The sequence below is a fragment of the Callorhinus ursinus genome, unplaced genomic scaffold (genome assembly GCF_003265705.2).
Source record: "Callorhinus ursinus isolate GAN/ISIS: 27379988/994484 unplaced genomic scaffold, GSC_fseal_2.0 scaffold57, whole genome shotgun sequence".
Lineage (NCBI taxonomy): Eukaryota > Metazoa > Chordata > Mammalia > Carnivora > Otariidae > Callorhinus > Callorhinus ursinus.
The window spans coordinates 5,795,671-5,821,662 of NW_027397119.1; the positions used below are offsets into that span (position 1 = coordinate 5,795,671).

Genomic DNA, 25,992 nt, shown 5'->3' on the forward strand with positions numbered 1-25,992 from the left:
TTCCCTTCCTGCTATCTTCTTCTTTTTTTTTTTTTTAACATATAATGTATTATTTGTTTCAGAGGTACAGGTCTGTGATTCAGCAGTCTTACACAATTCACAGTGCTCACCATAGCACATACCCTCCCCAGTGTCTATCACCCAGCCACCAATTTTTTATAGTTTGGTTCTGGCTAATTTTATTCGTGTGTCCTATAGACTCATACATTTTATAAGTCTGAGGAATTTAATTTCACCTTTTTTCTGAGTCATTAATTGCTTCTGGAGAAGTGGCTTGTGTTTTTTAGATACCACTTCAAAACTGTTCTATTTTTATAATTGCATCTAGGTACCATATTTAGATTTTTTACAATCTGATTATTGCTTTCAAGTTTAGTCTAATGATGTGATTATTTGAAAATGAGCTTATAGCTACTTATAAGCATTTCTGGTAATTGTGAGTAGGTAAAAAAAAACAAACAGATTTTTAGCATTCATTATTTTCATTGCTTTTCCCATCTCTCTGAATATCAATTTTGGATCTCTGTTACCCCAGCAACAAGCTGTGACATCACAAATGATAGCTTTTTGGGTGGAGAGCCAATGGTTGCTCTCAACTCTTTGTTAAGAAACAAAGATCTTGTTTTCATGTAAATGAGTTTAATTATACAGCTTGCTGTTGGAAAGTCTGCAGTTAAGGTTACATATAGAATCTTATTAGTTTTTGTTTCTGTTGCTCATGTATGCACTTAAGAATACAGGCAATCAGGCATTTGGTTAAATATAAAGAGAGCAGTTGCTGAGCTAGGTAGGAAAGAACTAAACATATGAGGTTGTATTTATCAAATATCTCTGGAATCCAAGAAGATGGTCATCTAATCCAGGCTGAGGACTACCAAAGACTCTCACTGCCAAGAATTAAGGGGCAGGTGGAGAATAATATCGTAAGTGACTTTAGTGTTGTTTTCATGTGTGTGGAAAGGCCCTGCCTCTGTGTGTGTGTGTGGAGACCAGATGGTGCTCAGGAGTCATTTAAAGCACTCTTGCATATGTCACTATCTTCCTTGTGCCATAGCTCATTTTTAAAAAAATTTTTAATCTCAAGCAAAAAAAATTTTTTTTCATGAAATATAACTCTTTGGGCAGAGGATATCAAACTAAATGTATATAATCATACTGTTGTATGAATTAAGAGCTCAGAATTTAAAAAACCAGTCAACCAGCCAACAAAATTGGAGCAAGAAGATTCTCTAGTTAAACTTATCTCAAACCCTCTGTCTGTGTGCTAGTGCTTTGTTATGTAGCATGCCTAACCATTCTCTTTCTGCTTGTGTTTTTGTGTGTCTGTGTTTTTTATTTCAGGACTCCTTACAAATCCCAGGCTGACTCAACTGCAGAGAAAACAGCAGACAATGTCTCTTCTAGCACCCCGCTCTGTGTGATCACTAATCGCCCTCCACCTAACACTGCCAATGGGGTTACAACTGCCACTCTGCTCTCCACTCCTGGAACAGACTCCTCTGTGGAAGCCAGGGACAGGAGGAGGTATGTTCTATACTGATTTCATTTGCGGGGTTCTGCTTTGAGGAAGGAGATAAAGGAGTGGGTGTGAAGTCTTTCCCCCAATCCCAGATACATTTATGAAAGTAGATCTTTATATTACAGTTTGGGTTTTCTATTTTGCCTCTGGGAGATTTTTGACAGAGATCTTAATTATTTCTGATAATATTTAACATAGATACTTATCTTTTTTCTATTTGTCTTATAAAAGAAATCAGGGTCAGGCATTATTTCCCCATTTTGTGATGGAGAACCTGAAGCACAGAGAAGGATCTTTTCTTTTGTTCTGAGGAGTCCATGAAGATTTCTCTGGCAGGAAAGAAAAGCAGTATCATGAGAAAGGCTCAGAGAAATAAAGCTAGGATATAATTTTAATTAATTTAGGAATACCAGAAAAAGAACTGAATAGTATATGATGATATGGTAGAAGGATAGTGACTAGTAACCGTACAGTTTCTTTAGAGAAAAATTATGAGAGAGCAGTCATGAATTGGCACAGGAGAGATTTAAGGTAGAAGCTAAGAAGAACTTTTTGATTGTCATTATTAGGAGATGTTCGAAGATGTGACCAAGAAGAATGGGACATTTTCTCCCACTTGAAAAAGTGTAAAAAATAGAATGCACTCCATTTGGCTGTTTCAGATCTACTTAAAAACTGAAGCCATACTTATCCCTTTTTTAAGACTATAAAAGGAAGTGAAATCTTAACAAAATTTAGATTTCAGTTTGGCTTCATTTTCTTTTGACTATCCAAAGGAAGAAGATTTTATGTTTGTGAGTGTGTATATATGTGTAATAAGTCAAGAAGTCTTATCATCTACAAGATACAATGAGTTAAACTTTTTAGATGTTTGTTTATTATAAAGACAGTTCTAAAATTAAAATTTTGAGAAGTGGAAGGGAGATGTTAAGTGAGTTGAAAAATAGTGTTTTTTTCTTCCTTTCTTTTTTCATTTCTTTATATAAAAATAGAAGAAAGTCAGTTTTCTGGGCTAACAGGTTGCAGAGCATCGTCTTTTCCTGGTTTCCAGCCAAGGAAATTTTAATAAATCAATCTTGACTATGTAATGTTTATATATTTAATAGCTCAGATGGAATTTAGGTATTATTAGTTTCATCTAGGAACTAAATGCAAAAGTAACATTTTCGGAATATTGGCTGAAAAAAACTCCCTTTAAAAATTCCTTCTGGGCTGAGACAAGTAAAATGAGTTAAATTCATCATTAAGATCATGATCCCTGTAAGGATGGGTAAATCAGGCTTTTTATCAAACTGCATTATTAAATATTTAGTTGCATGCACCATTATTTAGAGAAACCTAAAGAGACAGTTACTGTCTTCTGGAATTTTTACAACCTATGAACAATAAGATAGCACCTGCTACAGATTTTAATTTTGTTTTAGAAGTTTTACTTAAGCCACAAATATTTATTGATTATATACTGTGTGCCATGTATTATCACTAGGACATAATTCCTCAAGAAGCAGCAAATATAAGAAGAATTAAATCAAAATATCACTGAATTATGTGAATGTGGTATATCAAGATAAGTGAATTTTTAGGATGGCGCAAGATAATAAACGGGGATATTAGATATTTATTAGATAATAAATAATCTTAGACAAATTAAATAGGGTAATGGCACAAGATAAATAAATAAGAAGATATTACATAAAGAGCTGTTGGACTCAGTCACTAGCATTCATTCTTTTCAAAATATTTGAACATGTGCCATTGCAAAGTACTATGATGAACCCAGGTAATACAGCAGTGAACAAGGAAAACAATCTCAGCCCTTGGGGAATGTATGTGGTAGTGAAGAAGAACAAACACTAAATAATTGTGATATATACTATGAAGAAGTAGTGTGAGTTGTTATGACAGAAGATCTGCCTACAGAAGACTTCCCTTCTCCTACAGAAGGTTATCTTAAGAGTATGATGCTCTTGTGGACAAATAATAGCTCGGAGAAGGGGATAAGCATTCCTGGCAGAAAATATGGCTGTTGAAAAGCCACTAAGGTGGGAAGGTGCTTGATCCTTTGGAGAATTTGAGAGAAGATGTTGTGGCTTTGGGGTAGAGAGTTAGGGAGAGAACAGTCTAAGGTGAGGCTTGAGGAATAAATAGGAGCTATATCATGCAGTCTTACAGCTGAGAACAAAGATTTTGGCTATATATGTTAAGAACCATGATGAGCTACTTGAAGCATTTTTTTTGAACAGCTTTATAAAGATATAATTTATATATACCATATAATTTAAGGTGTACAGTTCAGTCATTTTTTGGTATATTCACAGATATGTGCAATGATTACCACAGTCAATTTTAGGACATTTTCATCATCTTAAAAAGAAATCCCATACCTTTAGTTATGGTGCCCCCTACTCCCACCCCATCTTCCCATCCCCTAGACCTCAGCAACTACTGATCTATCTTCTGTTTCTGTAGAGTTGCCTATTTTGGGCATTTCATGTAAATGGAATCAATATGTGTTCTTTTGTGACTGACTTCTTTCACTTAGAATAATGTGTTCAAGGTTCATCTATGTTGTAGCATGTATCAGCACTTTATTTTTTTAATGGCCAAACACTATTCCATTGTGTGGATATACTGCATTTTGTTTGCCACTTGTAAGTTGGTGGACATTTGGGTTCTTTCCACCTTTTGGCTATTTTGAATAATGTTACTATAAACATTCACGTATGAGTTTTTGTGTGGACATATGTTTTTCTTTCTTTTGGATATATATGTAGGAGTAGAATTGCTGGGTCATACAGAAAATATGCAAAAAGCAAAAAGATAACATGATCTGGTTTACATTTTTTAGAATTCTGGCTTTTAAACTCTGGGTACAGTATTCCATATGAATTGGACAGGGGAAGGATGGACAGGAATAGATGTGAGATGAGCAGTAAGGACACTATTGCAAAAGAAGGGTGCATGAGAGAGAACATTGGCTTGCACAGAGGTAGTAGTAAAAGGGATGGAGAAAAGTAAATGGACTCAAAATTTACTTAGGAAAAGGTTCTAGCAACATGGTAGATGGATTTATAAGGACTCCTTTCCCATTATAAACGTAGGAAAATGTAGTTGAGTTCAGAAAAGTGAAAGGGAACTGCTAGGTGACAAAAATGAAGAGAATCCAAAGGCCAGAATGGTTTGAGTGGCCCAGGGTTGGTATAAGACATCTAGAGTAGATGTTAGCGTCTGGAGGCTCAGGTTTTAGTGCCATGCCTGGGTGTAGGAAGCATGGCTTTGGACCTGACTAGGCTAGGAACTGTAAGTAATAACCTATATAAAGCTGGGGTTCTCAAAAGGCTGCCAGTTCATGAAAAGGGTACTTTGTCTATGGCCCCCAAAAATGTCAAGGATGGCACCTATTCAAGGGTCTGAGCAGGGACAGAAAAATCTTTTGTGGGAAATTTTTACTACACATATAGTGTGGAAATCCCAAGCCAAGAATTTTTTTTTTTTTTAAGATTTATTTATTTTGGGGCGCCTGGGTGGCTCAGTCATTAAGTGTCTGCCTTCGGCTCAGGTCATGATCTCAGGGTCCTGGGATCGAGCCCCGCATCGGGCTCCCTGCTCAGCAGGAGGCCTGCTTCTCCCTCTCCCACTCCCCCTGCTTGTGTTCCCTCTCTCGCTCTCTGTCAAATTAAATAAAAATCTTTAAAAAAAAAAAGGTTTATTTATTTATTTGAGAGAGAGAGCACGGTGGGGAGGGACAGAAGGAGGGAGAAAGAATCTCAGGCAGACTCCACGCTGAGTGCGGAGCCTGATGCTGGCCTTGACCTCATGACCCTGAGATCATGACCTGAGCTGAAACCAACGGTCGGATGCTTAACCCATTGTGCCACCCAGGCTCCCCACCCCCTGCCCCAGAAGCCAAGAATTTAACATAGAAACTAAGTCTGCACTCTTGAAACTCTGGCGCCATTGGCACAGACAATGTAAAACCACCATGAAGAAACACGTCGACAACCCAGGGTACAAAGGATTTCTATAAAACAGTTGCCTACCACAGACAGACTCACACAGGAAATGAACCACTCTGAGAAAAAGTTAACAGATGCAGCTTCTTAGATACTTACTTTTAGAAGTGTTACATGCAGATCACTATGTAGTAGAATTTTTGGATGCAAAACAGAAACCTCAAACTATTATTTAATTTGGTAACAATAATTAGAAGTGACCAGTTGTACTGAGGATAGACACATCTATAAAAATGGCAAATTAACCAGAAGTGGTTCCTAGAATAAAATATTTTGGAAATGTGTTATTTCTATATAGAGTCCTATACATGGGAACCTACATATATAAAGCATCTAACCATTTATTGAGAGACTGCCATGTGCCAGGCACAGTTATTAAAGATACAAGGTCAAAGAAAAACATCTTTCCTGCCCTTGAGAGCTTAAATTTATCTATTGTGGGAAGGCAAACAAGCAAATCAAATAATATAGTCAGTTGTTAAGTGCTCTGATAAAGATATGTATAGATTGCTATGGGGGCACAGAGGAGGGGAATCTAAATTAGCCTGAGTAGGGTGACAGAGGTGTACCAGAGGAGGTGACTGGAGTTGAATTTTGAAGGCAACTAGAAGTGAACTATAAGTAGTAATAGGAGGCTGGTATTTTAGAGGGAACACAAGAAATTCAAGAAACAAGTTTAATATGCCTGAAGCTGGGAGAAGGCAAGGCCAGTGTTGTATTTCTGAAAGTGTCTTTGTGAAATAGATTTAGATGAATTAAAAAATAAATAAATAACAGTCTGTGGGCAAATGAGTTTGTGAAAGAATGGGTTAAAGGAAGTTAAACAGGATTACTCCAAAACCTTCTCAGGATCATTCCTCTCAGGGGGGTGATGGGGGCGGTGGGGGGGAGTTGGGTGTAGAGAGGGGAGTGTGGGTGTGGTTAGAATTTGCAGCATTTTCCAAATTTGTGTCCATCGAATAGTTTTGTTTTGTTTTTTTTCACAGAAACCCAAGACTGGTATTCCACTGGGTATACTTTGGAAATTGTGGAGCTAGAGAGGTAGGCAGGAACGAAGTCATGGAGATTTTTGTTGTGCTATGCTAAGAAACTTGAACTTCTGTTTTCAAAGCTATGGAATACCACTGAAGTATTTTCAGCTGGGGAATGACTTGATCAAATAAAACATATCATTTAAGCCTTTACAGAATTAAAGCCATTTAGAATTTCTCCCTCTAGACAAACATAAGCTGAAAGAAAAAAAATATCGCATGTTTTGAAAACAGCTAAATTTTCCTTCGGAAAGAGCATGCTGGATGCTAGTTCTTCTCTTGAAGGGGCAGCTTTCTCTGTAATCAGCTCATTGTGGAAGCATTTGGACTCCTGCTGGGAACCATGATGGAGGCCTGAAGCTCACGTTCACAGGTCCAATTTGAAACAATTAGTGAGCACTGGGGTAAATGGGGCTTTAAAACGGGCCCCAGAGAGACCTACCCAGTGGAAAAGCCTTCTCTCAGAAAGAATCTCCATTTGCAGTGTAATCAGAGCACGGGGACTGGGGAGTGGGTCTTACCATTAAAGCGGCACAGCTGGCTTTTCTTTTCTGAGAATGTTTGGTCCTCAGAAGGGTGTGTGCATACCGATTGGCTCATGATGAGTCTCAGCTTTACTCCCTGTGTGCTTTATTCAGTTCGTTAACTACAGATACATTATTAAACGGACAGAGCTAGATACAAAAAATAGATTATGATACCAAACAATGATAAACATGGAAATCTTAACACTAGATTTTTCGGAGGGGGGCGGATTACGGATAATTTTTTATTTTCTTTTGGTTTTTTTTCTGTATATTCCAAAATTCCAGAGTGATAAAGTATTACCGTTATAAGCAAGGCGGGGGAAGGAGAGCTTGAAAAAAAATTTAACTCTGGGAGCAACAGTCTTTCTTACGATGTAAGTCTGTGAAAATGGCCATAGTCACTGAAGAGTAAACCACAAGAGTCAAGAGATTCGGGCGCCTGGGTGGCTCAGTTGTTAAAACGACTGCCTTCGGCTCAGGTCATGATCCTGGAGTTCCTGGATCAAGTCCCGCATCGGGCTCTCTGCTCAGCAGGGAGTCTGCTTCTCCCTCTGACCCTCCCTCCTCTCGTGCTCTCTCTCTAATAAATAAATAAAATCTTTAAAAAAAAAAAAAAGAGTCAAGAGATTCAAGGCTTGCAGGATTTTAGATAATTTATGATTTTGTTACATAAGCTCAGGGCAGGACTTCTGAAATAGTTTAGTACTTTTAAGAAAGGCATGATCTTGAATTTACAAAGTTCCTTTTGTTCTCTTTCCTGAAAAGCTCAAGTGTGCTCAAAGTATTCTCTTTACATGACGGAAAGAACAGGAGTTAAACTCCCTGTCTTACAAATGGAAATGCTGAGGCCCTAAGAGCATGGAGTGATTTGCCTAATAGCACACCTTGAGTCGGAGGCACAGTGGAGATCGTCACCCAAGCCTCTTTTCCCCTTGTCATTGAACTCAGTAACCGTTTCTCCTTTTGGATTTAAGAATAAAGGTTTTGATTCGGGGACCCGTACATCTTAGTCGGTAGCCCAGCATGCAGCAGTCTACCTTCGTGGCACCGTAATCACCGCCATCCAGTCTTTGGAGTGTCCCTGAGGATTACAGAAACCAGCAGGGTCATCTGATTGTACAGGGGTTGATCTCGCTGGCAGACAGCAGGACAGAAATGGCAAGTGGCAAACAGTTGGCACATAACTCTGCAAGGGTATCAGAGCCAAGCGGCAGCTGTCGCAATAGTGTAGTGGTTGGGTTCGTTTTCCAAAGCGCCCAGTTTTCCTTAGCAACAAAATGTAAACAGTCCCCTTGGCTAATATTAGAGTCAGATAGCGTCTGCCTTTGATCCTTTTGCTCCGTTTCTCCTCTAGCTTTTTCCCTCTCAACCCAACCCTGAATTTTACATCTTTCTTTTTTTAATGTATTCAACTTCAGTAGGAAATGAAATCTAGATTGCAAAATATTACCACTTAATTCTGAATTTTACATCTTTTTTATTGGTGCCCTTTCTTTTCTTTATAGAAACGGCTAAAATAGTTTTTCTCCAAAAGAAGCTAAAAATATTTCTCTTTCCCAGATAGCCCACGTGCGACTGTGCTTGGTCAGGACATGGTCAGTATTGGCTGAGTAATATATACCACACTTATGGACCTTCGGTCCTTATAAGCTAGATAATTATTCGTGCTAATGTGAAGCTGTCAGCAAATTAACTTGGCATCGTCTTTGGAATGTTAGAAATTTAAACCAAGTAATTAAACTCTGAGTCATGGTTTTTTGAAGTCGTTTGACTCATTTCACTGTCTCCAAGCTAAAGACAGGCAGTTGTCAATTGGAAAAGGCACTCTAGAAAGGAGATTCCACAGCTCCTCCACTCTCTCTCCATTTTGGTTCTAAAATAAGTATTTTCTGGGGCGCCTGGGTGGCTCAGTCTTTAAGCGTCTGCCTTTGGCTCAGGTCATGATCCCAGGGTCCTGGGATCGAGCCCCGCATGGCATCGTGCTCCCTCCTCAGCGGGGAGCTTCCTTCTCCCTCTCCCACTCCCCCTGCTTGTGTTCCCTCTCTCGCTATATCTCTCTCTGCCAAACAAATAAATAAATTCTTTAAAAAAAATAAAATAAGTATTTTCTTTTGCTATCTAAAAGACTGCAAAAAAGCTGAACTTATTACTACATTTTTCTCTACTGAGAGAGATAGTTCTCTCTCTTCCTGTGACTGTGGAACAGGAAGAGAGTGAAATGTATATAGCAGTAGATACATTTTCTGCCCCATTCTGGGTGTTTCTGGGTTGCTTAGATGATGATTTATTATGTTAGCTTATTAGCTTATATAGATTATGCTTGTGTGATTCCTTTCCTGCCTAGTTAGTGAGGTCAGTTTCTGTTGTTTTGTAACCAAGGACGCTCCATACCGTGCATGCAATATTTGATACTGTTGATTCTAGAGCGAACATTTTTCACATTTCAATGTCTCTAGCGCCAGGATGTCTTACTGCTGGTTGTTGTTCTTGCACACGAGAATTTGGTCATAAGTGTTCTGTTACTGCCACTGAGATATGTACATTGCTGGTACAAAATATGTCTAAATCTAAAAGATCCCTTTCAATAACTATTAAATCAAGTGCTGAAAAGCATGTGTGATTGGCACTGCTTTTTCTTTCTTGGTGGTAAAGTGCGCTGTATCTTGAAATGGATGATGGTTTAGATTTGATACAATGTGGTCCCATTTAGCCAGTGGGAATGATGCTGTTGATCTATATTTAAAACTATGAACTGGAAAGTGCTAATGCATATGTGGTTTCTTTTTGAGGTGATGAAAATGTTTCAAAATTGATGATGGTGATAATTACGTAACTGTAAATGTACTAAAAGCTCTGAATGGTACACTTAACTGGGGATGTGAATTGTATCTCAGTAAAGCTGTTTAAAAATAACCATTTAGGTCCACTGAACTGTTCTGAGAAAGAAGAGCTGGATGGTGCCTGCTAAGAATTACTACAATTAAGATTTAAGGGTCTTGAATTTACAAGTCTGTTATCTTTTTCCTGTATTCCTATTGCTAAACACAGCTATTGAGACACAAACTCACTTCATTTTCCAGAGACAATGGCGTTTGTCACGTAATTCCTCAGTACACCACTTAACAGTTCAGGAGTGGAGGTTTAAAATATTTCCCCCACCCCTTTGGGATACATGCATTCCAAAGAAAGAACAAGAATCCATTCCCTGATGCAGCAGAACCTCTGGTGGTTCTATGCCAATTCCCCAACCACTTCAGAGTAAAGTGAGAAGTCACCTAACACCTGCTACTCAAAGCCCTTATCAGCTATGTTTTTACAGTTAATCTCCTTCTGATAAAGTGGTTCTTTTTTCAGAGCTGTGAGTATTGGTGACATATGGGAGGGACCAAAATGTTGTGCCCTCTCTCAAACCCCCCTCCCCTTTCTCTCCTACCAGTTGATTTTCCCATGTCAGAAAAAGACGGTCACTTGTGACAATCTCATAAAATGAGCTCTGGTGTTTACTAGGTTACTAGGGAAGGACAGTCTGAGGAGTGGCCACCTGTTTGTTGAAAATTGGGCTTCTGGGAAGCTGCTGCACAGGTGTGTGGCAAGGTGTGTCTGAAGTAGCTTGACCTGTTCTCACCTAGAATGATTTGATCTGGCAGTGGAGTTCCTTACTGTTCCTGGTTTTATGGAAATCCAAGGCACAGGAAGTTGATCTTTGTGTTCTGGGGAATTGAATCAAGCCCCTGCCGTAATTTACTAGCACCTTCTGTGTTTGGGAGCTAACTCGGTGTGCTGAGTTGCGACATCAGGAACGGGCATGGAATAGCGGAAGCAGCAGGTAAAATTTCTTTGCTTGATGGCTTTGATATCCTAGATGTGTGTTTCCACTCTCAGTCCCCTTCTCTTCCTGATGGTCCTTTGGGAAGCTGACTTGATTGCATACTTTGTTTTCGTGGTGGTGTGGTTGAGAGAAGGGGGAAGGTGGATGTTTAAGAATAAGATGTGCAGTGTTCAGAACAGCCGGTTTAGATCTTCTCTGGTGTTTCTTCAGATTCCTAAAGAATTTAAACATGTGCACTGACTTAAGGATCCCACCCAAGAGGTTAGAGTGGCAGAGGACAGTTAAGAATTTCAAGAAATAGAAACATGCTTCTCTTTTCAAGAGGAAACTGTTATCAGTAACGTATTCTTAAGTTGGATGATAGGTAGTGGTTGTATTCCTTTTTTTTTTCTTTTTTAAGATTTATTTATTTTAGAGAGGAGGGAGGGTAGAGAGAGAGTCTTAAGCAGACTCCTTGCTGAGCGCAGAGCCTGACATGGGGCTCGATTCCATGACCCTAAGGCATGGCCTGAGCTGAAACCAAGAGCTGGACGCTTAACCAGCTACATCATTCAGGCGCCCCTGGTGGTGGTATTCTGTATATCTTTTTAAATCTTAAATATTATATATTTTAAGTAAATGAAACAAAGAAAAAATTGTTGGGTATGTAGGGCAATTGCAGAGAGAAGCTGGTTTAGGTAAATGAAAGGTTTGACTGCTCCTTGAATTGGCCTTTGAACAGGAAATTGTAACATGCAGAGACTACTTACATGCTACAGACTATACAGTCACATTGAATCTTCATGGAAGTAAATGTTTTCTCATACCTACAAGAGAAGTTTCCTAAGTGATCTTTTATGTTCAGAGGACCAGTTTCGAGACAAAATTCGAAATCGTACTGCGTCAGGCAGTGCAGAGGATTTTGTGGATGGATAGTCATTTCAGTCCTGTAGAGAGATCACTCACTAGACTCTGAGCTCAGCTTGTCCAGAACTAAACTTCTACTCTTCTCATCTGTCCCTCTGTACTTTTCTTCTTGTGCTTTATGTCTTTGGCATCATATCCCTTTATGTACTCAGGTAGGAAATTCTGGCTCCTGAACATGTTTTACTTTTATGACCCTCTTTGTCTGTGCTCGACCTTCTTTCTTGAATGGCCTTCTGTCACCTTCCCTGCTGAACAAAATTCTATTCATACTGTAAGGACTCCTGCAGGTGAAACCCCACCACTTGGCTACCCTGCTTCCCCAGCTCCAGGCTGCCACCAGTATATTCTCCTCAGTGTTCTTTGGTAGCACTTTTCTTAGGACTGGTTTAATTAATTAGCGCAGGTGTTGTCCCTCCTCATTACTACATTGTGAGCTTCTTGAGAGTGCTTTTTTTATTAGGTTTTCTTCATACCACAGAGCCTAATACATAGTAGGGGTTGGGTACATATGTATTGAAGAAAATTCTCAGTGAAAATGAGCCCCCATGTAGTAATATACTCTTTCCAGAAGGTGGCAGCAGAAGAACGTCAGTTGATCTACTTCATGTAAGGTGCCCAAAGACCCTATTTTGTGTTTGGGTCAGTTTGCAGATAAGCATATTTACCCCATTCCATGTGAAGTGTTTTAATATATGGAGTGCAGGTGTTTTCTGGCATGGGGAGACCCTTTGTGGACATTGCTGGGGTGCTGCTTCACAACAGCGCAGCAGGCTCCCTGGTGGCAAGGCAGGAGCCCCAGCTTACTCTTCAGCTGAACACACAATGTATTCCCTCTCAAGCAAGCCATTTAACTTCTTTAGTCTCAGTGTCTTAACTGGTTAATCAGTGGAGATAGGAGATTTGTAGGTAGTATTGGATTGTAAAATCACTGGATTCTAAGCCTTTGATGACCATCTGACCGTTTCTGTGCTCAGTATTGTGCTGAGTATAATAAGAAAGGGATATGTCCTAGGTGGTGCCCTGAAGATCAGGGACACCACATATACACATAGTAAACCGAGAGTATACATTAAGGAACTGTATATCCTTGAGTGCAAAATTGTGTTTAGGTGTATTAGGAGTTCAGAGAAGATGAATGAATGATGTAGGATGGGAAGGTTAGAAAGGGCTTCATGAAGCCAGTGAAGATAGAATTTGAGTTGGCTTTCAAACATATGGAAGGTTTAAATGGGGTAAGAAAATTCCTATTTTTGGAAGCTTGTTATACACCGGTACTCTCCTAGATGCATTTAATCCTCACGGCTTTGTGAGATAAGTAATATTGTTTTCTTAAAAGATTAAGGCTCAGATAGATTATGGAACCTGCCCACAATCACAGAGCTAGTAAACAGCAAAACCAAGATTCAAAACCACATCTTTTGTACTTTAAAGTCCATGTTTGCTGTACATCACTGAGCAGATGTGTGCCAGGGCCCAAGTCTTAGTTGGACCGTTCCAAACCATAAGCTAGCAATGAGCACAGTAGTTAAAATCTCTTGATATTTTTTTGAAGGGAAGACAGAACTTCTAGGAAATGAGTATTTGTCTTGGGAGATACCACTTCTGAAAATAAAGCAAATTGAACACTTTCTGTCCCATCTGAAATCGAAATAGGAAATAAGGGTTTTTGGGAAACAAATGGGAAGTTGTTTTGTAGGTCCACTGGCTTGTTCAGTGTTTTGTGAGGATGCTGGATATGAGAAGTTTAGTTTTGGGAGAATTCCAGAGCCATGGGCAGGCTTATTTCTATTTTAAGAAATATTAAAAAATTGGCATTGGATGACAACAATTACTTGAATGATTCGTTGTTTCTTGTTTGTCTTTAAACCATTTTTTCCCTTCTTCCCCAGAGTCTCTTAGCTAATCCTGGGTAGTATAATGACCCAGCTCTGTAAATTGTTTCCTCTGAATAAATCATAGTCTCCTAACCTGAAAAAGGGAAATTGAGTGTGATTCACAAATCTGGTGTACTTGTGCTGAAAGTGGCTCACTGCTCATTTGCCATGTAAATAAAATATAGTAATAGCTCAAGGATCCTTCAAGAACTACGTTCCTTTTTAATGAAGCTTATAGTTCTTTCTTTAAAAGGAAGAACGTTTGGCACACAAAATTCATAAGTAATGGGAACCAGAGCTGCAAGCTTGACTATATCTATGACAAAAATACTCCTGCACAGAGATTTTGTTTGTCCTTGACAGGTGCTTGTCTCTTCTGTCTTAATAGACATACCTTTGGTGCTGCACTGCCCTCTGGGGTCACCATGTCTCACTCTGTCTTCGCTCTTACTCTTGGAAAAGCCCTCATGTCATTTTATTTACTTCCTAGGCTTCTACTCTCTCCTCAGCCTATTAAAGTAGAAATTCTGCCCCACTTGCCTGTCCAGTGAAACTGCTCTAGCACAGGGCCCGGTGGCTTTCCTAATGATCAGATTCCTTAGTCGCTTCATCTGTTACCTTGAACTCCCAGCAGCACATTATGATGTTGACTGCTGCCTTCTTAAATCTTTATTCTACCTTGATCCCTGAGATACCATTCTTCCTTGGCTCACTTCTGTCCTTTCTGACTGCTCTTTGTGTCCTTTTTAGCTTGTTTTCTTCTGCAAACACCTTACATATTGTTCCTCAGGCTTCCTTCTTTTCTTTTCTCAGGACTCTGTAGTTGATCTTGTCTACCGCAGTCACCTCAGCTATCACTTGACTATATTTCCAGCCCCGACTTCTCTGCTGAGCTTCATGCTACCGCATGGAAAGGACTTATGTAGAATAGTGCCTGACTTCCAGTAGCCACACCTAACGACAGCCATTTCTGGCCGTTTTCCTTTCCCCAATATTCATAATTTTAAGTGTTATTACAAGTGCACGTTTTTAAGGATTCTCTAGTCCTCTATAGAAAGAGAGTATAAACAAACCAAACCCATTTCCTTCCCTCTGACCCAGAAAGGCTGGAAAGAGAGAGAAAAGTCTGTTAGTTTTCATGTATTTCTTTAAGATTTATTTATTTATTTGAGAGAGAGAGAGAGAGATTGAATGTGAGTGGGTGGGGAGGGGCAGAGTGAGAGGGAGAGAGTCTCTAAGCAGACTCCCCGCTGAGCCCCTACACAGGGCAGGATCCGAGGACCCTGAGGTCATGACCTGAGCCAAAATCAAGAGTAAGACACTCAACCAACCAAGCCACCCAAGCACGCCCCAGTTTTCACGTATTTTACAAAATCTTTGTTAATGGTCCCGCGTAAGTGTCACCCAGTTGAGAAACAGAAATCAAACTAGAAGCCTTCTCTTTTACTTCCCACTGAGAAGTGACGTACTCCTCACCGAGTCCTGTCTTTCATTGTCAAGAACCCTTCAATTCCACTCTCTCCTCTCCATCCGCACTTCCTCTGTTAACTTGGGCCCTCCCAGCTGGACCCTTGGCCGCCTTCTCCCCTGCCCCATCCCACCAGTCCATCCTCTGCAGTGCAGGTCTGGTCGGCTCACTCTCCTGCTTGAAATCCAAGAACGGTGCTGTAAACAATGTTGTCTCCGGTCTTGGTTTAGGAAGCCTCTTCCCAGTCTTTCTAGATTCTGTTCACATCACCTCCTCTGTTTTTCTTTCTCACCCCTCAGGTAGTCCTGGGTTTCCTATCCAGAGCACGATCTCTTTATGGCATGGCATTTCTTATCTTAAATTTAATTATCACTCCTTTTATGTACAACTTCCTCACAAGGTCCTGCTGGAAATCAGGCCTTCTTTATTTTGAAATACAGTATCTGGAGTAGGTGAAAAAAGTGTAGGATGGGGCAATGGTTGGTTAAATGGAATGAAGAAAACGAATGAATGGATCAGCACCCTGTTGAAACTTTTAAAATGGTAAATAAACAAACGAGTAGGTAATTGGGACCAATCCTAAGACAAAACTATAATAACTTGGATTCTAAATTTCCTCCATAACCTTAATTGAGTCCAGTAACCATGTTGGAGCACCTACCATAAGCTAGGCACAGTGCTAAATGTTAATGATGTAATGACAAAAAATAGCTCCCACCTTCCTAAAACTTAGAGAATGGTGGCTAGTGGCGCATAGAATAGAAGGAATTTCATTTCACGAGATCTTAGGCTCATTTTTGTTACGATCTATAGGATAGTGGCTAACACCTAATTTAGTGGGCTAGGGCAGTTTATCTATTACTTTTTATTTTATTTTATTTACTTATTTTTAAGATTTTATTTATTTATTTGACAGAGAGAGTGAGAGAGCACAAGCAGGGGGAATAGTAGAGGGAGAGGGAGAAGCAGGCTCCCTGCCAAGCAGGGAACCCGATGTGGGGCTCGATCCCAGAACCCTGGGATCATGACCTGAGCCGAAGGCAGACTTTTAATGACTGGGCCACCCAGGCGCCCCTATCTATCACTTTTTAGTGTGATTGAAAAAGTCAATGCATTCCTTCAGTATTGAGTTTTAAAACTTTTTGTGTAATTACAAAAAATTCTGCTTAGGCTGGGACTTGGGGAAGATTGACTACAAAGGGGCATGAGAATTTTGGTGGGTGATGGAACTGTTCTGTATCTTGATTTGTGGTGATGGTTATGTTATTATACACACTTGTCAAAACTTATCACTCGTTGGCCTGTATACTTTTTAGGGCAAATTTTACTGTGTGTAAATTATATCTCAGGAAACCTGACTTTTAAAAAGTGCCACTGAGGCTTAATTAAAGGAATCTGAGTCATCTGAAAAGTGGGGTGATTAGATAGAGAAGATAATAGATCTGTTTTATAGGCCTTCTCTGAAGAGAAATCTGATTTAGGTCCTTGAAGGAGTTCTTCCATTCTAGATCCTTCTCTTCTTAACCCAAGCTTCAGGAAAGTCTAGAAATCCCTGAAATTGTTAGCAAAATTTTGTTAGACATAATTGCTTTTTTTTTTTTCTGGGAAGAGATGACAGCTTAAATCTGGTTGTCATAAGTACGTTACTGTCAGTAGAGGTTAAAAAGCACAGGTTTGGGTGCTTTCCTACTTTCCAGGTGCCCCTTTTTTTCTAAGGAAGACCATGCTAGTGATTACAGCAGCTGCAGACCAGTTTCTGGAGTGGGCGAGAGGAGTCTGTGAGTCCACTGACCTTAGGCCTTAGAGCCCACCTGGTGCTAACATAGGCCTCTCCTAATTTCCCCACTTACAGGGGTTAAGCCCCTATTTCTACCTTCTTAAACCTAAACTCTCACTCCTCTCTGTCCTAAGGCTGACCAAAGGGCATTTTTTCCCTGAAATATTTATATTACTTTAGTACATCCTAGAAAGTACCTGTGTTTTCTATGTCACTGCCAGATATGATAAAGGATTTTTCTAAGTGTGGAATATAACTACATCCTACTCTTTGAAACAGTCCTTTGAATATTAATGATCAGGGTTTTTTTGATTTTTTGGGTTTTTTTAGATTTTATTTATTTATTTAACAGAGAGAGACACAGCGAGAGAGGGAACACAAGTAGGGGGAGTGGGAGAGGGAGAAGCAGGCTTCCCGTGGAGCAGGGAGCCCGATGCGGGGCTCGAGCCCAGAACCCTGGGATCATGAGCCGAGCCGAAGGCAGACGCTTAATGACTAAGCCACCCAGGCGCCCCTAATAATCAGTTTTTGAAGTTTGGGGCGCCTGGGTGGCTCAGTCGGTTAAGCGTCCAACTCCTGATTTCGGCTCAGGTCAAGACCTTAGGGTGATGAGATCAAGCCCCCGCATCGGGCTCTGCACTCAGCGCAGAGTCTGCTTGTCCCTCTCCCTCCCCCCCACCCCTGCCCCCACTTGCACACACGCTCACACCCCCCCATCAAATAAATAAATAAATAAAATCTTTAAAGGTTTTAAAGTTTATAGTTTTCCACAATGTGCATATTTTAAGCAGAAAATAATTATGTTCCCATAATCTTACCATTCAGCAATATCCCTGCTAACATCTTTATATGTTGTGTTGATTTTGAGATTATACTATAGTTTTTTCTTATTTAAATATTTTTATTAAATATTACAAATACCCAACATATCGATGTTCTGGCTCAATTAAGCCCTGGGTACATTAGCTTCAATATTTTTTAAATAAAATATTAAAAGTATAGTTGAAGCCCCTACGTATGTCTCAGTCTCATCCCCTTGACTCCCTCCCTAGCTAGAGGTAGTCACTCTACTGAATTTGGTGTTTGTCATTTGCAAATTTTTATTATTATTCTGTTTTGTATACACATATTACTACTTTTACATGTTTTTATTCTTTATATAAATTGTTTCATTCTGCACACATCATTCTCAAACTTTCTGTTTTTACTTAGCATTCTTTTGTTCATTTTGAATGCTCATTTTAGTCCACTGTGTAGATATACCATTGTTTGGTTTTGGACATTTAGGTCATTTCTCTCTCTCCCTTTTGCTAATACTAATTATTCTGCTGTGTTGCTGTGTACATTCTTGTTCATGTTTCCTTATCTAAATGTGTAACAGTTTCTCAAGGGTATTTATTTTCAAATGGAATTTCTGGATCTAAAGAGTGAATACCTCTTTACTTGAGATGCCAGATTGCTCTCCTGTTTACACTCTCACCGGCAACGTGTGAGAGTTTCTACGTCTTTACAACTAATGTTATTCTTGATAACGTCAGTGGTTTTTGCTTTTGCGAATTGAAGGAAGATAAAGTGGTTTCTCCTTGTTTTAATTTGCATTTCATGATCATTAAGTGAAACTGAACATTTTCTCTTATGTTTATAGGCTTTTTGGGTTTCCTGTTTTGTAAATTCCCTGATTATATGCTTTGTTATTATTTTCTCTTGTGTTTTTGGTCCTTCTTTAAATTGGTATAAGTTCTTTACATATTCAAGATACTAATATTTTGCAAGTTATGTATCTATAGTAGTTTGTAGTTTGTCTTCTAATGTCTATATAGACTTTGTCATATAAATGTTCCATAATCTATTCAATTGTTCCCCCTGTTGTTTCATATTTAGATTATTTCCATGAATATTTTGTGTGTTGACTTTTTGTATTTTCTTCTTAAAAAAAAATTAAGTGGTGGTGCTGAATTTGACCTGGTCTATTTTGTAGTTAGTGATAAATGTTGGAGACAGTTGGCCAAGTCCAGTTGGTACAGCCTGTGGGTATGAAATAAAGCAGCACTTGCGCTTTTGGCGCCTGAATCTGCCATTCTTGGCATCCCTAACACCTGTTCTGACCAATGAACTAACTGTAGAGTGACCTAAATAAGTAAAACATTGTCATTTGTGAAAGTGGCTTTGGCACTTGAAGCTGGAGTGTTTTTAATGGAACAGATGTTCAGAGGTACAAGAATTTGAGGCAGTATAGTACTTATCAAAGATAGGTCACGGAAACACCAGACTCACATTGTTTGTAAAGCAAAAGGAGTTCTCTAAGCTGTCATATGGTGCCATATAACTTAAGAGGTTAGAGAGCAGGGATCAGCAGACTTTTTCTGTAAAGGGCCAGACAGTAAATGTTTTGGGCTTTATGGGCCACGTGATCTCTGTTGCACCTGCTCAGCTCTGCCCCTGCAGTACAGTGAGCAGTAGGCACACAGCCTTGCTCATTCGTTTCTCTATTGACCGTGACTGCTTTGGTACTACACTGGAGGTGTTCCGTAGCCTTGCAAAGCCTGGAAGATAAGCTGTCTGGCCCTTTACAGAACAAGTTTGCAAACTTGGCAGTATTGATGTTTGGGGCCAGATAATTCTTTGTCGTTGCCCCCAGGGGGGACAAAATTGTTTCCTGTTGAGAACTACTGGTCTAGAGTATTCAGAAAATGCATCTGTTTAGCTGAGGGAAATCCTCTCTGCTTTTTAAATAATTATTCTGTGTAGTGGAGGTGCAGCTCTGATTCCTTGTTTAAACTTTTGCTCTGATCTCAGTGTTGAATTGGAGAGGAGGATATGTCAAATGAGCACTTGAATACAGTTGTCCCTAAACTATGAAATCAGATCATATCCTGATGTGTGACACAGATCCTATCTAGAAGTCTTTCTGATCTGTAGGTAGCTTATCGAATTGAGCAGTACTTACAGTCTCCCTGTATTTAACTTTAACCTACTTATGCCAGGTCTGAAATTTGTCCCTGCATTTGTCTGTCGTGTGTTCTTTTTTTGTCTCTCTCTTTACCACTGTTGACCTTGCCAGTTGGCTGGGCCTGAGCCTCTAGAGAGGCGGTATTTACAGCTCACTTGGATAGATGCAGCAACTAGGGTAGCCCAAGGGCAGATGAAATAATATCCAGAATAAGAAGACGGCATCTCTCTTAGTCTGTCGTCTTTCACATGAAGGAGAGTTCCTCCCCTCTCCCCTTTCTATGAAATGAGAAGTGGTATCGATTGGTTTGGTACAGTGTATAAAATATGCATCTAATGGAGTGGTATTTTGGGCACTATTAGCAGCGTTGGCTCTGCCGAGCCCCAGGATTTTGCCTTCCTCGCCTTTTCTCCTCCCCTTCCTTCTCCTCCTCCTTCTTAGTAGTAGGTTCTTAGCAAATTGCAAGCTTTGCCTCTGGCTTGCTGTAGAGCAGTGGAAGTGCAAGCCTTTTCTAGTTTCCAAGGGAGACCGGGTGCTGAGACTGCAGTCTTGCCCAGCATCCACTTACCTCTCATGCCATTCGTCGCCACACATCTTTTGACCTTCATTCTGCAATGCAGGCCTGCGTGAGGAGGTAACAGTCTGTTTTCTTGGCGCTCTCTTTGTAAAGGGGGCAGAGGGAAAGTATGGTGGTACGGGATAAGGCATGTGGGGTTAACAGAATAAATGCTGACATTAGGAAAAAAGTATCTCTGAGGTGTGCTGTATCTGTGAGCTTATTCCTATTTGCTGTATCTTTAAATATCTTAAAGAGAGGAGCCCCAGCACTACGTTATAGGACTTAAAAGCACCACATGTAAAAATGCAAAATTAATGTAATAATGCCTCTGAGAGGCACAGAAGAAAAATGGGAACTTAATCTTTGGAAATCAAATCAAATCAATTGGTTTTTAAACTTAGCTGGCTGACAAACTGCATTCTCTTAGGCTGATGTTTCACGAGCTGAATCTGGTTTTCAGGTTTAAGGAGAGAGCTTGGTGATAATGTCTCTTAATTCGATTCTCAGGACTTCTGGAGCTGTGCTTTCCAATATGGTAGCCAGTAGCCGTGAGCGGATATTTAAATTTAAGTTAACTAAAAATTAAATAAGATTAAAAATTCATTTCTTCTGTCACACTAGCACATTTTAGGTGCTCAGATGTCACACGTGACCAGCAACTACTGTATTGGACCGTGCAGGTATACAACTTTTCCATTATCATACAAAGTTCCATTGGACTATGAATAGGCATTTTAGTGAGAAGACTTAGAGACTGTTTGTCCAGAATCAGCATAAATATGGATTCACTAGAATTTAAAGCTACATGGGACCTTAAAACTATAGACTTACCCTTTATTTTGTAAGTGAGGAAACTAAGGTACCAAGAAATTACGTGATTCTCTTAAGGTTAAACAAGTAGTTAATGGAAGAACTGAAACTAGAACCCAGGTACGTGTTCTTTCTGCTGTACCACAGTGTTAGCATCCCATACCCAGTTAGAAATAACAAGGGAAACTTGAACTCAAGCCTACCTGCTAGGGCCCTGGCAACTGTAGAGTCAGCTACATCCTCTGAAGGAGACTTTAATCCTTCATATCACCTGTCACTTGTACTTTGTTCATGACAGTTTTATAGCATGTTGGTGGCAACCTCTGAAAATGTAAACATCATTCTTTCCCAAGATAGAGTGTTGATATTGGCATACTTTTGGGAAACATCAGGGGAAGATAGGAAAAGTCTAATGCAAGCCATCTTTATCCACTAATTCCTGACATTGCTAGATTGGGAAAAAGAAACGTCCTGCTCCATAAACCCACATAATTAGGGTACCATCCACAGTGCTGGGTGGAAGAAACAGTTTTCATTTCAGTGGTGTAATCTAAGAAAAGCTATACTCAAAGCAGGAGACCACGGTTATAGTCCCTTTAGGCCTGTGGCTGAACAACATTGTGAGCTTCGGCAAGTATGTTAATGTTTCCTTAGGCTTATATCAGCTCATCTCTAAAACAGGAATTTGTCTTCTCTAGCTGAAGTCTTGGAATTAGATCAGATGACTCCTTGAAGTCATGAAGTCTTTAGCCATGGGTTTATGAGCCTGTTAATCCTCTTAAGTTGTCCCTCTCCCCTAGAGCTATCTGTATGTGCTTCCAGATTGATGTCGAAGCGGTTCTTTTTGGCCTTTTCTGGAATACCTTTGTCTCCATATCCTTATACACAGGATATAGTCCAAGGAATGGCAAGCTGTCTTATAAGACCATTTAGATATTCTGAAATTAATGACCATGGCCTCATGAGTGCTATAAAAAAACATACTAAATGTGGTCATTCCCTATTTGAAGCTAACCATGTAAGTACCCTCTCTTTTTAGTACAGATTTTAGATATGGGACTCTTTAAAGCTATTTCAAAAACCAATTTCCTATTGGTAGATTCCAGACAAAAATTTTACTCTCTCATCATTCTAGAGAAAACAGCTTTGTTCTTGCCTTGGAGATCATGGAAATTTCTCTTTCATTCTTCGACTTACAGTAGTTTTATTTTACTTAGATAGCCCTTTGAACCGTCCTAGGGCATATTTTCAAGGGAATCAAGACCTCTTCCAAGTGAATTATCCATTTGTGGTAAAAATAATTAAGGGGAACTCTTTTATTAGATTAGATGGGTTGCCTGTTATGGTACACGCAGCCTTTCTTTTCCAATGACCACAGCTGAGCTTTTACTGTGGCGGTGAAAATAATGTAGTTGGCAGCGTGGTGGCGCTCTGGCAGCGGCAGCAGCTGCGCTGTGCTGAGTACTTCCTGCGTGCCAGTTCGTGGTCTAGGCACTTTATGTGTTTTTGTACTTAATCTTCACGAGAACCCGATCTACACCTGCTAATATCTATCCCAGCTGTTAATATCTTCATCATATAAGAAAGTTGGGTTTGGAGTACTTAAATATTTTATCCAAGATCATCATCTAGGAAGAACGTTGAAGAGCCAGGGTTCAAACCCAGGCAGTTTGATTCCCACACCAGGGTACTTTATCACTACACTGTCCTTGTCAGAAGGTATTTTAGGTCTTCTATTACTATTTATTGTGACTTTCTTCAGGTTCACTGGTGATTTGCTAGGCATTTTTCACAGCTTCTTAGGATAAAATTAGTCCATCTCTAGTATATAAAGGGCCACTATGGATTTTAGATGCAGAGAACAAATTATTTTTGTGAGGTCATGCTAATTATTTGTAATTATTTGAATTCCACTGATTATATGACCTCAAAGTCATAGCAAATGCAAAGAAAAATGCTTCCTGCCCTCTAGGAAACATAGTAGACAAATATGGTAATCAAAGGACTTTGGCATTGCAATTCCTTTCTATACCACTGAATTGGGGGTGTTAGCCTAGTTTTAGGGGGATGTCAGAAAGCCAGAGATAGATGTAAAGCCATGGCTTCTGTTATATTTTCTATTGTACTATTTAGTGAACATAGACCCATCTTCTTTTCACAGCAATAAGGAATTGTGTAGTACTCAGATTTCGTGGATGGCTCAGATGCTTCTCAGAAAGAGCAAGGTGTGTTGAGCATAGGTTTGGTGTAGGAGTCACCAAATTTTTTCTGTAAAGGGCCAGATAGTGAATATTTTAGGCTTCGCAGGCTACTTTGTCTCCATTGTAAATATTAAACTCTTGCCGTAGTTAGGTAAAACTTTATTTTATTTACAAAAATATGGCAGGCCAGATTTGGCTCAGGACCAGAGTTAGTTCACCACCTAGTCTAGATTTTAGAAACTGCAAGGACCTGGACTCTACTTAAAACTTCGTACGTCCTCAAGGCAACCGTAAGTTAGGTGTGTCACTTTTGTGAACCTTGGAATCTACATCTAGGTAAAGGAAAATGAATGAAAATGTTGCTTCCTTCCTCAAAATATTTACAAATTCAAGTACTGGAGTTTCCTGAGTTTTGTCTTTAGATTTTTTTTTTTTTTTACAGTTTAAATCATAAACATCTCATATATTGACACAGGTAACAAAATAGTCTACATGATATTCACTAAAATAATAGTATACTAAATACGTAGATACATACATAGATAATAGTCTAGACATAGATGTAATAGAATGCAAATGGGTTATTTTCATGTAGTGGAATTTTAGTTTATTTTTGTTTTTACATTTTTGTCTTCTAATTTTTCTATGAAAAACATGTATGACTTCAAATATTTAAGACTTCTTACCTACCAGGCCTGTTTTTACTATTTCTCTCATTCAATAAAACTCTAGACTATGAAGTGGGATAAGCCAGTGTGAAGCTCTTTTCTTTCACTCTGGCTCCTATCTAGTATGCAAAGAAAGGTTTAACAGTCAAGAATTAAGTATAAGAGTGGTGCTGTATATATTTTGCAGGTAGAAATGCACATGTGTGTAGGCCAGTTGGTAACCCAGACAGAATTTCATGGGGAGTTAGTCCTCAAGGGTCACCAATTCCAGGGTTTGGTCCAGGGAGCTTTGCATGTTTGGAGACTTATTTTTTTTTTCAGTTCACCCAGAGGAGAGGAACATATTAAGAAAGGACTCAAACCTACCAAAATTACAGTGGATTGATACATGTATCAGAATTCCAAGAGGGGAAAAGTATCACTGTTAAAATATAGCTTGGTTGGGGACTTTACTTCAGGTTCTGGCATATCTTGTATTAGACAAACTCTCCCACTGAGAATAACTAGGAAAACTGGACAAATATTAAAAAGTATCTTTGAAGATATTGGAGAGTTATTAAGGAAGTGAGGACTTGAGGGATCAAGATCCTGGAGAGAAGGAAAGCATAAAGAGGTGAGCCCAACATTTGGCTGTGCTTTTCCCCTTGAGGCATTTGCTGATTAATAAAGCAGTAGCTACAAGGCTAAGAAACTGGGCAGGATTTTCAGTGGTCTCATGGAGCTGAGGGAACAAAAACGAGTTCAGGATGTGGGGCCCCATACATTCATCTGGGACCACTGAAGGGCTACATTCTAGAAGTGAGGGCTTATCAGAAATAGACCAGCCCTTGCAAAGACTGAAGGCTAGCTTCCATTCAGCTTAATGTCAAAGTAGATGAAGGTCATTTGCCTTGGCCCTGTAGTTCTCAGAGGATGGTCTCCAGATCAGAAGCATCATGGAGACCTAATTAGAAATGCAAATTCTTAGACCCTACTCCAGACCTAATGAATCAGGACTTTTGGGGGTGGGGCCTAACAATTTATTTTACAAGCCCCCTAAGAAATGCTGATGCAGATGGAAGTTTGAGAATCACTTCCTTAAGCTAACTGCCAGAGGAAAAGAATATCCTCTTATTAAAAATGTTTGGCAGTTGGACCCTTGCTGGACGCCCGGTCTCTGTTAAATGTGATAAATACTGTATTTTGTATTGTTTAAATTGGATCTATAATTGAAAGTGGTCCAGGAGAAGGCAGCTTCCTGTATGCGGTGTGCTTTTTTTTTTTTTTTAACAAGTAACAACTCCATTTAAGAAACAATTATTTCTACTTTGAAGTCATATCAATGACAAGATGTATAATGCACCTACAGTTTTCCTAATAAAGACATTTATTCAATTAAAAAAAAAGTAGGTTTTTTTTTTTTCCCCAGAATTAGCAGACATACCAAGAAATAAGACTGGTCTACCAAAAGACTAAGAAAACAAAACAATAAGAATAGAGCCAGATACTGATGTTATCAGACATGGACTTTAAACTAATTATGATTAATATGTTCAAGAAAATAGAAGGTGGAGAATTTCAACAGAGAACTGCAACCTCTTTTAAAAAGAATCAAATGAAAATTCTAGAACCAAAACTTTAAATAACTGTAATTAGAAACTCAACTGGTGAGTTTATAGTAGACCAGCTGAAGAGAGGATTAGTGAACTAATTATATGGATAGTAGAAAATATCTAGAATGAAGTGCCCAGCTGGCTCAGTCAGAAGAGCGTGCAACTCTCGATCTCGGGGTTGTGAGTTCAAGCCTCACACTGAGTGTAGAGATTACTTAAATAAATAAAACTTTAAAAGGAAAGAAAAAGAAAATAATCCAGAATGAAA

The 25,992-nt window shown here is 39.4% G+C and overlaps 1 protein-coding gene across 11 annotated transcripts in view; it reads left to right on the forward strand.

Annotated features, from left to right (window-relative positions):
- Window positions 1-25,992, forward strand: part of PPP1R12B (protein phosphatase 1 regulatory subunit 12B) — a 209,323-nt gene that overhangs the window by 93,739 nt on the left and 89,592 nt on the right. For 5 of the 11 annotated variants that reach the window (XR_012375832.1, XM_073884588.1, XM_073884589.1 and 2 more), the window contains exon 13: window positions 1,342-1,524. Coding sequence is in view for 7 of the 11 variants with exons in the window: in XM_073884588.1 (XP_073740689.1) it covers window positions 1,342-1,524 (183 nt within the window). In the remaining 4 variants the exon portion in view is untranslated. Of the gene's footprint in view, window positions 1-526; window positions 924-1,341; window positions 1,525-6,518; window positions 6,574-10,864; window positions 10,917-25,992 lie in introns of those variants that run through there. The other 6 variants (XR_012375833.1, XM_073884592.1, XM_073884594.1 and 3 more) reach the window with 4 other exon arrangements.